Source organism: Leucopleurus acutus (assembly GCF_964270905.1).
Source record: "Leucopleurus acutus genome assembly, chromosome: X".
In the NCBI taxonomy this organism is placed as follows: Eukaryota; Metazoa; Chordata; class Mammalia; order Artiodactyla; family Delphinidae; genus Leucopleurus; species Leucopleurus acutus.
In genome coordinates, this window is record NC_139148.1 from 1369947 (window position 1) to 1382422 (window position 12476).

At 47.6% G+C, this 12476-nt stretch overlaps 1 protein-coding gene across 1 annotated transcript in view; it reads right to left on the reverse strand.

The window, feature by feature from the left end:
• DHRSX (dehydrogenase/reductase X-linked) overlaps positions 1-12476 on the reverse strand; it is a 193005-nt gene that overhangs the window by 49515 nt on the left and 131014 nt on the right. Inside the window, exon 4 of the mRNA XM_082864175.1 lies at positions 1911-2012. Coding sequence (XP_082720301.1) covers positions 1911-2012 — 102 coding nt within the window. The remainder of the gene's footprint in view (positions 1-1910; positions 2013-12476) is intronic.

A 12476-nucleotide genomic window follows, 5' to 3' on the forward strand; every position in this document is an offset into this window, starting at 1 on the left:
GGGGAAGGGTGAGCTGTGACAAAGCGAGAGAGAGGCATGGACATATATACACTACCAAACGTAAGGTAGATAGCTAGTGGGAAGCAGCCGCATAGCACAGGGAGATCAGCTCGGTGCTTTGTGACCGCCTGGAGGGGTGGGATAGGGAGGGAGATGCAAGAGGGAAGAGATATGGGAACATATGTATGTGTATAACTGATTCACTTTGTTATAAAGCAAAAACTAACACACCATTGTAAAGCAATTATACTCCAATAAAGATGTAAAAAAAAAAAAAGCCACAAATGCATACGTGTAGCTTTGGAGACACAGTTTATATCCCATGCATTTCCCTTAAGTGGGAATTTCTAATTAAACAAGTGGATTGAACACGGTATCTCTATCTGACCTTGACCCTGACCGCCAACCCCATTAGTATTACGGGAGAAAGATAGAATACGCAAGACAAAGAGAAAGGTGAGGAAATGACAACAAGCAGATCTCGGGAGCCAGAATCAGATGGACAGTGTCACAGCCTCAGGAGGAGGAACGACGCTCCCTCGCCTTGAGATGTGTCCCCGGCATTACGCGTAGGGTCCCTCAGAAAGAGGGGCACCAGCAAGAGGGAGTTCGGAGACGGGATTAGCTTAAGGATGTTTAGATGCGAAAATGACCCTGGATTATCCATGGGAGGCTCCGTATAACCACAAGCGTCCTAGTTTTCTCTGCCATCCAAAATACGAATAATTTGGGACTTCCCTGGCAGTCCAGCGGTTAGGACTCAGCGCTTTCACTGCCGTGGCCCCGGGTTCAATCCCTGGTTGGAGAGCTAAGATCCCACAAGCCACGGGGCGCGACCAAAATAAATAAATGAACCCATAAAATTGCTTAAAAACACTGGAAAAGAGAAAATCTTAGAAAGAGAATAAAAGACATTAAAAAAACCCAAAATACAAATAATTTGACAAATGTTCTATCTATCTGGGAAAAAAGTATAGTGGCTGTAACTCACTGTTTACGTCTATTCCTTTTACTGTATTAATTAATTAATTTAATTATCTTTGGCCACGCTGTGTGGCATGCGGGATCTTAGTTCCCCAACCAGGGATTGAACCCGTGCCCCCTGCATTGGGAGCACAGAGCGTTCATCGCTGGACCGCCAGGGAAGTCTCTACTGTATCAATTTAACTATTTACCTCCTTTATATACTGGATTCTCCAAGTCTGAAAGCAACGTGTTAAATTCTACCAGCACAAGCGTTTTCCAGGAGGCTCACAATACTTTTCGTTCTCTACATTTATTGTTTGGAGATGTTAAACACTGTGTTTCTCTGTGGAGAGTTTGGACGAACTTGTATGAAACAAGTTGACTGTAGCAGCGGGAGAGAGAAAGAGGCGGGGAAAAGGGCAGGAGAGAGAGAAAGCAGACGTGTTTCCAACGCTCTTAAGAGCTCAGCGCGGCTGACAACAGGGCTCTGGGTGGGCTGTGGTCAGGGGGCGGGTGGAAGGCAGGGGGAGGGGAGATGTGGACTCCACATGTACGTTTGAAGAGTGCTGGCTGTAAGGATGACGTCAAGAGACAGTTGGGCGTGACGGTCTGGAGCCCAGATAATGACTGTCATGGAAACACGCTGAGGCTTTAACCACATAGCCCTTGTGACGACACCCAGCCCTTTGCATGTCCCTCATACATCTTAGCCCAAGTGGACCTGTCCAAGTTATCAACTCCACGGGACACATGATCACACTTTACATCGTTTCAAAGCAACATCCTAAAATTGATTATTCTGAGGACGAAAGCCAAACACATCAGTGGAACCAAACAGTGGCAATAATTGCAACATATATGTCCTTGGGAATCCCGGTTTCCCAAGGGACCGCTAGAGCGCGTGTCTGTGTCTGAATTAACCTCTGGACTTCACCAGAACTCACCGTTATTGACCAGTACGTGGAGTGGGATTTTCTTCATCTTGAACCTCTGGACGAACTGCTGAATGGACCTCATGGACGCCAGGTCACAATACAGAAATTCCACTGGAGAAAGACAAAAATGCGTGTTACCCTCCAATTCACCACAGATGCTAAGACGATTTCTAAAGAGGTTAACTTCTATCCCTCCTGGGAAGTAACACCGGATTAGAGAAAAGAGGAAGGTCCACTGTGGGCAACATACGGTAAGACGACCCTCTGTGAGTTACGTCCTTGATAATGCCCTCTTTTTGAGTGCGGGTGGGACTGTGTCCTCTTATACGGCAAAGATCCTGGGATGTCACCCCTATGACTGTATTTCATTACATAATATTCCCTCTTGCAAGCAGACTAGAGGAAGAGAGATTCTCCTGCTGTTCTGGAAGAAACAAGTTGCCTCATTGGGAGAGGGCCATGGGGCAAGACCCTCAGGGCAGCTCCTGGGAGCTGAGAACAGCTCCCACTCAAGAGCCAGCAGGACAGTCAGAACCTCAGACCTACAACCTTAAGGGACTGAGTTCATCCAACAACCACGTGAGCTCAGAAGACGATCCTGCGGTCCAGAGGGGAACTTAGGCCAGACAACCCTTCTGAGTGGAAGGCAGTTTTCTGGGTCATTCTGCAGCACTGTTGTCCTTGCACTGTCGCAGCTGGCTCTGCTGAAGGATCGCTTTGGGTCTCCCCAGGCCCAGCTCTTGGTAAGAGGCTCACAGGGATATCCGTGGTCCCAGGACCCAGGAACAGAGGGGAGTACGGTTTCCATATCCTAAGGACCAGCAACTACTGTGCCACACATCTCAGGGGGAAGACATGCCTGCAGGATTTTGCTGGTTTGTGGTTTGTGTAGGAAGTTTTAAATATAATTACACCTGAGAGCCAGCAAAAGTACTAGCTTGGGAAGGTACATATTTTGCAACACATGTTAGCGTTCACCCAGAAGAGACATTTTAAGATCATCTTGAGCACGGAGAATGGAACCTATGTGGGCCAAGTCACACTGCCACTGAGGACAAGCGAGTGTATGTATTTATTAAAGTATTTTCCCTAAAAATTTATAGTGGGAGTCGGGGTGGGCATGCTCCTGGATCAGGGTTACTCAGCGTGGCCTACGGACGGGCACCATCCTGTGACCTGTTGGTTACTAGGCTGCCAGAGGACACATTCAGAAATCGAGGATGCGTTTAGAAATTAAAAAAAAAAAAAAATCAACATTTTATGTTTGCTGAATCCAGTAATTAAAAAAAAAAAAGCAACACTGGGCACTACCGTTTTGCATGTGTCTTACATGTATTTTTTCTTGTAATTCCTTTCTATTCTGTCTCCAATGGCATCAGGCTGTGACAGACTGGGGACAAGGGAGCTTTGTCACAGGGCGTTTGAAAGTTCTGCTCTAGAACACGGTGCCACCTGGACAGGCATTCCTGACACACTGTTCTAACGTTTGCCTGAAACACTCCCAGGAATGTGGGGAAAAAAAAAAAAAAGAGGAAAACTCACACTACTGCTAGTAACGCGAACCTACGGTAAAAGGATGGGTGGACCCACACACTCAGCTTCCAGAAACAGAGCACTGTAACTGGATCTTTGAAACGTCCGAAGATGAAGTTTCCCTGCTCCTTGGGGGAAAAGGGTCAGAAATGACCAGAAACATGAGGACTGACGTTCCAGGCTGAGAGCGCTGCCTCATGAAGGAGCTACTGGGCTTTGCTTCTTTTCTGCCCATTCTTGTCATGAGCACCCACTTTCTACATCCTCTGAGGAGCTGCCCCCCACCCCTCACCTCTCCAACAGCATCACTGGCAGGATGATGGGGTGACACTGCACAGGGAACGTGAGCCCTCCAGTCAAGCCCTACCGCTGAGAGGACCAGACTGTCCCCTGCAGACCAGGAGGCTTTAAGCGCTCCATCCCTGAGAAAAGAAACGCCCAAGACAAGCTGCAAACTGTGAGCTCTGCCCCCCGTCGAGCCGAAGCACCAGGATTGATCACTGACAGGATATGGGGACTCATGCACGCTAGGGGCTCACCTAAAACCCAGGTAGGGGCTGCATCCCCCCAACAGCGCACACGGTGAGAGGGGACGGGGTAACTGACACGGCAGGGCTCCTGGCAGGGAGAAGGAGACACAAGTGACATTTTTCATTGTACCTGGGATGCCATCACGAACACCTTCACTTCTATCTGGATAATGAGAGAAATGAAGGTTGCGATGTTTTGAGAAGGGTCAAGATACCCGTAGGAAATAAGAAACAGAACGTCTGCCATGCAGAGGACTGGCACATAGGAGGTATACCAGTTGTCCGGGTAGCAAAACAGGAAACCCAGGAAGCAGGTAGGGGTGCAGTTGGAAAGAGTAAGCGTGAACCCCAAGGGGGCTGGTCAGGATGCAAAACCAACATGGTAGCCTCGTATGGGAAGACCACACTCAGCGTTCTCCTGGATATTTCATTATAGAGCTTTTTAAAGCAGGGATTGAAAATTAAAAGGCTGAAAAGTATCAGGCAAACAAGGAGAAATCGAGCAGGGCTGGCCCTACTGACATAAGGCGGGGAGGATTCAGGACTAAAATACCAATGGGGCAACGCGCATCATTATCTGTGGGTCCAACGCCCAGTCAATGTGAAGTCACGATAGTCACGTGCCATGTTCTCAGAATAACACAATATCGCAGTCTGTGTCTCAGGAACCCTTGGGAATGCGGGGAGAAGTGCACAGAACCAAAATGGTTATGGGAGAAATGAGTGTACGTCTTTGAGCATCTGACAGATCGACAGACCAAAAGAAAAAGAAAGAAAGACAGAAACAAAGACCCAGAGAAGACTGTGGATAATATATTTGACAAGGTTGAAAATGCAAGTTTACAAATAGGGACGAGTCTACCGTAGGAAGAAGATTTTAAAACGATAGGTGTGTGCTTCCAACGATATTAATAATATGCTAGATTTACAAGTCAAATATGAACATCTCAAGGAAATGAATGCTTTTCTGAGAAAAATGCTGATTGTTACGACCTAATCAAGGAAATTAGGACTGATCAGAGCAGCGAATATGGGAGAAAGAGAGAAATTAATGAAAGAATGACACCCAGAAAAGGCGGGGACGGTGTCCACGGTATTTTAGCAAATTTTTTCCGACTTTCAAGAAATAGATAATCCCACCTCTATTGACTGATTTAGAACACGTGGGCGGGGGGAAAAGCCTGAGTTGATTCTTTTTATGAAGTGTGCCTTGTTCTGATACAAAAATCTGCAAAGAAATAACACCAGAAGGAGAGGGGAGTTCACATCAATACTCAGAGAAGGAAAAAATCACGAACAAAAATGTAAATTAAAACATTTCCACTGGGATAAACATAAGCACGTACGAGAAAAACACAAGATGGTTTTTAGAGAGGCTGCCTGTTCAGAGATGATTTCTGCCGTGAAAGGGCTCCTAGAATTGGTTCTGTGCCTCTCACCATAACCAGTACCCGCCTTGGAACCTAACAGGGGTAATTTTAAGGCCACCAAGACCCTGAAAGGCTGAGAGGCACCGTTTATGATGAAGGGGGTTCAGGTGAACATGAGGGCAGCTTTCAAATATCCGGACACCAAGCACAGCCCCTGTACACGGGGCCAGCGGGTCCCGGAGAATCTGCCCCCCCCTCCCCAACGGGGAACAGCAGACACTGTCTGGGTCCATCACAGATGAATTCGGGGAGCTGCCAGCTGCTACATCCATGCCAGGCAGGGATGCAGCTTCCGGAGTCCTGGCCCTGTCTTCACTGCTGACAGAGGAACAGGGGCCCCCAAAGGACCAGGATGCACCCAGGAGAACAGCTTGGTTATCCCAGCCTGCCTCCCACCTTTCCCTGTATTTCTCTATGTAAAAGACAGAGGGGAAAGAGCACCCATAAAGCGATATGAAAAGGACAAACAACCTTATGAAAAAATGGACAGGAGACACGAGCAGGCACGCCCCAAGAGAAGAAAACTGAATGCCAAATACACACCCTAAAAGACACGCCATCTCAACAGCACGTGGGAAATGCAGATTAAACCCAGCAGACGTCCCTTCACATCCACCAAGGTGGCAAAAACGCCAGACCTCGCATCATCAAGGTTGCTGAGGACACAGAATACAGCAGTACGTGTATACGTTGCTCTTTGGAATACAAACTGGTCCAGATCTTTGGAAAAGAATGTAATATTACACAATCATTTTGAATATGCGTGTAGCACTGGACTGAGCAATGCCACGCCTAGGCGTATATACCCTAGAAAACGTCTCACCCCTGTCCACCAGGTGATGTGTGTAAGAACATTTGTATGCGCATCGTTTCTATGGGCAGAAACAAATTCACCAGAAATAAATCAAATGCCTGTCAACCAGAAAATAATAATTCATTCCTTAAAAATAAACGTGACGTATACACACCTCTTGGCTGTTCTAGACAGACAGACAGACTCAAGTCTGCTGAGATGTGAGACGCTATTTTCTAGGTAGGAAGCAGAACCAAGCTGCCCCTAAAACCAGATACGGAAAACGGACGGAGGGAGATTATCCTGTGTGTGTGTGCGAGAGGGAGAGAGGGAGAGAGGGAGAGAGGGAGAGAGGGAGAGAGGGAGAGAGGGAGGGAGGGAGGGAGGGAGGGAGGGAGGGAGGGAAAGAGAGAGAAAGAGAGGGAGAGAGGGAGAGAAGGAGAGAGGGACGGAGGGAGGGAGGGAGAGAGGGAGGGAGGGAGGGAGAGAAAGAGAGAAAGAGGGAGAGAGGGAGAGGGGGAGAGAGGGAGAGAGAGAGAGAGAGAGAGAGGGAGGGAGGGAGGGAGGGAGGGAGGGAGGGAGGGAGGGGGAGAGAGAGAGGGGGAGGGAGGGAGGGAGGGGAGAGGGAGGGAGGGAGAGTGGGAGGGAGGGAGAGAGAGGGGGAGGGAGGGAGAGAGAGGGGGAGGGAGGGAGAGAGAGAGGAGGAGGGAGGGAGGGAGAGAGAGAGAGGGAGGGAGGGAGAGAGAGAGAGACAGGGAGGGAGGGAGAGAGAGGGAGGGAGGGAGGGAGAGAGAGGGAGGGAGGGGGAGAGAGGGAGGGAGGGAGAGAGGGAGGGGGAGAGAGAGGGGGAGGGAGGTAGGGAGGGGGAGAGGGAAGGGGGAGGGAGAGAGGGGGAGAGGGAGGGGGAGAGAGGGGGGAGGGAGGGAGGGGGGAGAGAGAGAGACACAGAGAGAGAGAGAGAGAGAGAGAGAGAGAGACAGAGAGAGAGAGAGAGAGAGAGAGAGAGAGAGAGAGAGAGAGAGAGAGAGGGAAGGAGGGAGGGATCCCAGGCACACAGTGAGAAAAGTGAATAAACCAATGGGCAATTTTCTCTCTGGTCCTGCTGGTGACGAGCACCCTTCCATGGCTCCTAAACAGGGGGATGTCTCCCCAGGACATGTCCTGAGAGGGGTGCGTCTTCCCGGAATAGGAGGCTGTACCCAGAAAGCATCCTGAGGACAGCTCTGCATCAGGACCAGGACACGCATGCGGAATGAACTCCTCGCAGCCTCTCTTCCGGAAGCCCCCCCAACCCCGCAAGGGCGGTCTTCCCGGAGCAACTCGGCATCACTGACAGCATCTCAGGAAACATCTCAGGGAGCAGCCGCGTTCGGAACCACGGGGCCTGGCTGACGCTTTCTCGGGGGCTGTGACCCCACACCACCACAAGGTGGATTTGCTTTTTCTCTTTGACCAGTGCGGGCAGACCTCGTGGTAGGGCATGTCAATGGACTGTGCTTTGCAGATGCTGCGGGTATTTTGGGTTTTTGTCTTTGTTGGTTTGTTTTTACAAATGGAAGGTTTGGGGCAGCCCCGTGTCCGGCAAGTCTGTCGGGGCCATTTTTCCAAAAGCAATTGCTCAGTTTGTGTCTCTGGGTCACATTTTGGTCCATCTCGCCGCATTTCAAACATTTTCGCTAGGATTCTGTTTGCGATGCTGACCTGTGATCAGGGATCCTTCCCGTTACTACTGCAACAGGATATGGCTCGGGGAAGGCTCACAAGGGAAGGGAAGCAACTTTTAGCAGTAAAGTCATTTTTAAATAAAGATATGTGCGTTGTTTTTTTAGACACAGTAAGGACCTACTGTATAGCACAGAAAACTACTCAATATTCTGTAATGGCCTGTATGGAAAAAAAAAAAAACTAAAAAAGAGTGGATACCTGTATATGTGTAACTGAATCACTTTGCTGTACACCTGAAACTAACACAACATTATAAATCAACTAGACTCCAATAAAAATTGTAAAAAAAGAAAGACTTTTTAAAAGTTACACGTGAATTACTTTTAATCCACGTGCAGCTTTTTTTAATTTAAAAAAAATTTTTTAAATTTTAATTCAATTTTAATTTTTAGTTTTGGCCATGCCACGCAGATTGTGGGATCTTAGTTCCCTGACCAGGGATTGAACCCAGGGCCCCAGCAGTGAAAGCTACGAATCCTAACCACTGGACCGCCAGGGAATTCCCAAGACATAAAAAGACTTAACAAACCATGGTCTAGTGTGAACGTAACTTTCAGATGCACCGCGGAACCAAACAATTCGTGACTTGCCGTATTATTGTGATATTCGATTTATCGTGTGGTCTGGAAGCAAACCCACGGTACCTCCCAGGTGTGTTTGTACTCCTAAAAGGATCAGACCGTAGACAGCCAGCCTGTACGGCCAGCATCCGAGGGAAGCCGTGAGGCCCCAGCCACTTGGTTGCTCTGTGTGACAGGTGCCTGTCCCTGCATGTGAGGTCAGTGGGCACAGCCAGGTAGGTGCACCTGAGCGATCTCATCCACCTGCCTTGGTCCCTTGATGCCTGTCTGTGCACATCCGCTGCCCCAGCGTCACCTGTTCTCATGGTTCATAGTTCAAAATCCCCTTTTTCTTAAGCCTAATGCTCTCCTAATTGCAGTATTTCTGCTCCGTCCATGTTCCCTTTTTCTAAACTGTCAACTGAAAAAAAAATGCACAACCTGAAAGTTGAGAATTATGTTTTATTTGGTGGACTTGCTGACGACTTAAGCCCGGGATACAGCCTCTCGGGTAGCTCGAGGGGACTGTTCCAAAGAGGTCAGGACGCAGCCAGGGTACATAGGGGTTTGTGCAACAAAGACCAGGTAGTTCAAACATCAAGAGATTATTAAAGAAACCAGACATATCAAGTTAATGAATTTGGCACTTTTCTATATATGGGAAGATGCAGGAGTCTGAGCTCATTGAAATCATTCCTCTGATATGCACCTTAACTCTCTGGGCCCAGGATCCTGTTTCACGCCATCCTGAATCCCCTCAGGGCAAAGCACTGGGGCAGCTGCAGTGGCTGAGGGCTTAACGGCTGCAATATCCTTTGTTTAATGAAAGGCTGGTGACATTTTTTTGTCCACATCACAAAGATATCTTGGAGATCCAATGCTGTCTTACAATAACCAGCTGCAATTTTTTGTTCCCCCTGTGCCCACCTGGGCCTCAAACTCACCCTTCTCAAGCAAAGCCCTGGTCCTCAGATGACAGGGATTCCTCCCTACAGACAGACATTTTTAGGACACACACATCCACCTCCAGGGAAGTTCATTTCTTTAAGTCTCCCCACTCACTTTTCTCTCTCTCCTTGGGAGACAGCAAACCACCACCACTGAACCATCACAGGAAGACATTACATTCAACCCCAGAGTCTCAAGTATAAAACCACTGCCACCACCAAAAAAGAGTCAACACTGGTAAAAAGCTTTGGTAAAAGGTGTTGAAATCTGTGAAATTTTCAGGTTACAGATTATTCAAATGTTTATGGTTGCCAAGTATATTTGGAAAATGCAATTAAAGTGAGAACAGTCTCCATCGACCCCAAGACAAGTAACAGATACCCCAAAGCACTTTACACTTAAAGACAAAACAATGACCTCCAACTGACTGGTAAGCCAGGTGGTTAGAAGGCCATCAGCGTCTTGCTTGGAAACAGGAGCTTCTGAAGAGTTTTAAAAGCAATTCGTACTCCCAGGAGGTAAACGGTCCTTCTGGGGATCTTATTTAGTTTATCTACCCACAGAGCTGGACTAAAAGTAACTTCCACCCAGCCCACATGATCACAGGCCCCTAACTAGTGGAGGTTTAGTATGAGCATGTTACCCACTGTTTAGGGGTTATAACACCAAGATGACGTGAGCATGCCTCACAGCCAACTGAAGCGCTTCGTAACTCATCACAGGGTAAATGCACATTTAACTGCAATGAGATGTCACCTCATCACCTGCTGGAATGGCTACTATCAAAAAGATAACAAACAACAAACTCTGGAGAAGGTGTGGAACCCTCCCACACTGTTGGTGGGAGTGTAAATTGGTGCGGCCACTATGGAGATCAGTATGGAGGTTCCTTAAAAAACTAAAAATAGAGCTACCCTATGACCCAGCAATCCCACTCCTGGGCATATACCCGGAGAAAACCGTAATTCAAAAGATACATGCACCCCTATGTTCACAGCAGCACTATGCACGATAGCTAAGACATGGAAGCAACCTAAGTGTCCATCAACAGATGGATGAAGAAGATGTGGTCCATATATACACTGGAATACTACTCAGCCATAAAAAAGAATGCAATCATGCCATCTGCAGCAACATGGATGGACCTAGAGGTTACGTCACACTAAGTGATGTCAGCCAGACAGAGGAAGATAAACACCATATGATATCACTTATGTGTGGAACCTACTTTACAAAAAAGATACAAATGAACTTATTTACACAACAGAAGCAGACTTATAGACATCGAAAACAAACTTATAGTTACCAAAGGGGAATCATAGCGGGCAGGGGGAGGGGGGTAACATAGTAGCTTGGGATGAACACACACACACAGTACTATATATAAAATAGATAACCAACAAGGACCTGCTGCGTAGCACGGGGAACACTACCCAATAGCCTGTGATAACCTTTATGAGAAACGAATCTAAAACAAGAATGAATATATGCGCATGTATAACTGAATCACTTTGCTGTACACCTGAAACTAACATGACATTTTAAATCAACTATATTCCGATAAAATTAAATTTTTTTGAAAAAGCAGAGTAGGATGGTGGTTACCAGAGGTTGGGATTTGGGGAAAATAGGAAGATACTGCTCAAAGGGTACAAATTTCCAGTTATAGGAAGAAAAAGTTCTGGGGTCTAACGTACATCATGGTGACTATGGTTAACCATACCATATTATATACTCAAAATTTGCTAAGACAGTAGATCTTAAATGTTCTCGTCACACACACACAACAAAATGGTAAGCATGTATGGTGATGGGTATGCTGTGTGTGTGATGGGAACGCTAAGGCTCTCCTGACCTCCTAAAATTACAAGTATATAATACAGCACTGGTGCTGGTCATCATTTCAAAATGTACATGCACATTCAATTTTCACACGGGACATCTTCATAAAAAAACAAAACACCGCGGTGTACAACCTAAGATCAAGTAATCGGTCAATCCATCAGTGAATGACGTCAGTCACAGAAAAAGAAAAAGGAAATTCAAATCCTCCAAGAGCAACGTCTGGCGGCCAGAAATGGAAAAAAGCAGAAAACTCCAACTCCAATATACGCCCTCTTCCCGCCCACGCGACCAGCACTCTGACTTGTGAAATTTTCTGTCCACTAGGAGGCAGGACAACACCAGTCATGTGGGGTTCAGGGTGGAAAAAGTTCTTCATAAGCAGCTTTTATTGAGATGAAAAGACTTCCTACCAGGAGAACACAAACAAATGTACCAAGATGTCCAACTTCCTTTGTTGCTCTCAGGATCCCCTTTCTTAGTCCCTGGTGAGAAGGTCGTGTGGTTACTTTACTTGGGTGTAGACACCAGCTTGAACAAGTTGAATCCAGGGAGTAAAGGCGCCCATCTGCCTGCAGGGCTCTCCTCACTCTGCCCTGGATTGAGGGCTTGAAGAGGGAGCCATGGGTATCAGCTAGCTACACTGTGTAACAAATTGTCCCAAACGCCCTGGACGGAAACAACACCCATTTGCCATCTCCCAGCTCTTTATGTCAGAAGTCTGAGTCGGGGTGAGCAGGGTCCTCTGCTCCGGGTCTCACAAAGCTGAAACCATGGTGTCAACAGGGCTGGGGTCATCCTCTGTGGCTGGGGATCCTATTCCAGCCTCACTCAGGTTGTAGGTGAAATTCAGTTCCATGCAGTTGTAGGGCTGAGGTCCCGTTTTCTTTCTGGCTGTCGGGCAGAGGGGGCTCTCAGCTTCAAGGGGTCACTCAGCTCCTTGCTGTGTGGCCCTCCCAAAACACGGCTGTCAGCATTTTCTAAGCCAGCATAAAAATTTCTGCTTCTGTTTCAAGTCTCTCTCACAGGGTCACCTGTTTAGGCCAGGCCCACCCAATGGTCTCCCTTTTGATTAACTCAATGCCAACTGATTTTGGACCTTAATTATATCTCCAAAGTCCCTTCGCTTCTGTCATATAGCATAATCTAATCGTGGGAGTGACACTCCCATCATCCCTGGGCCCCGCCCACAGAGAAGGGGAGGGGATTACATA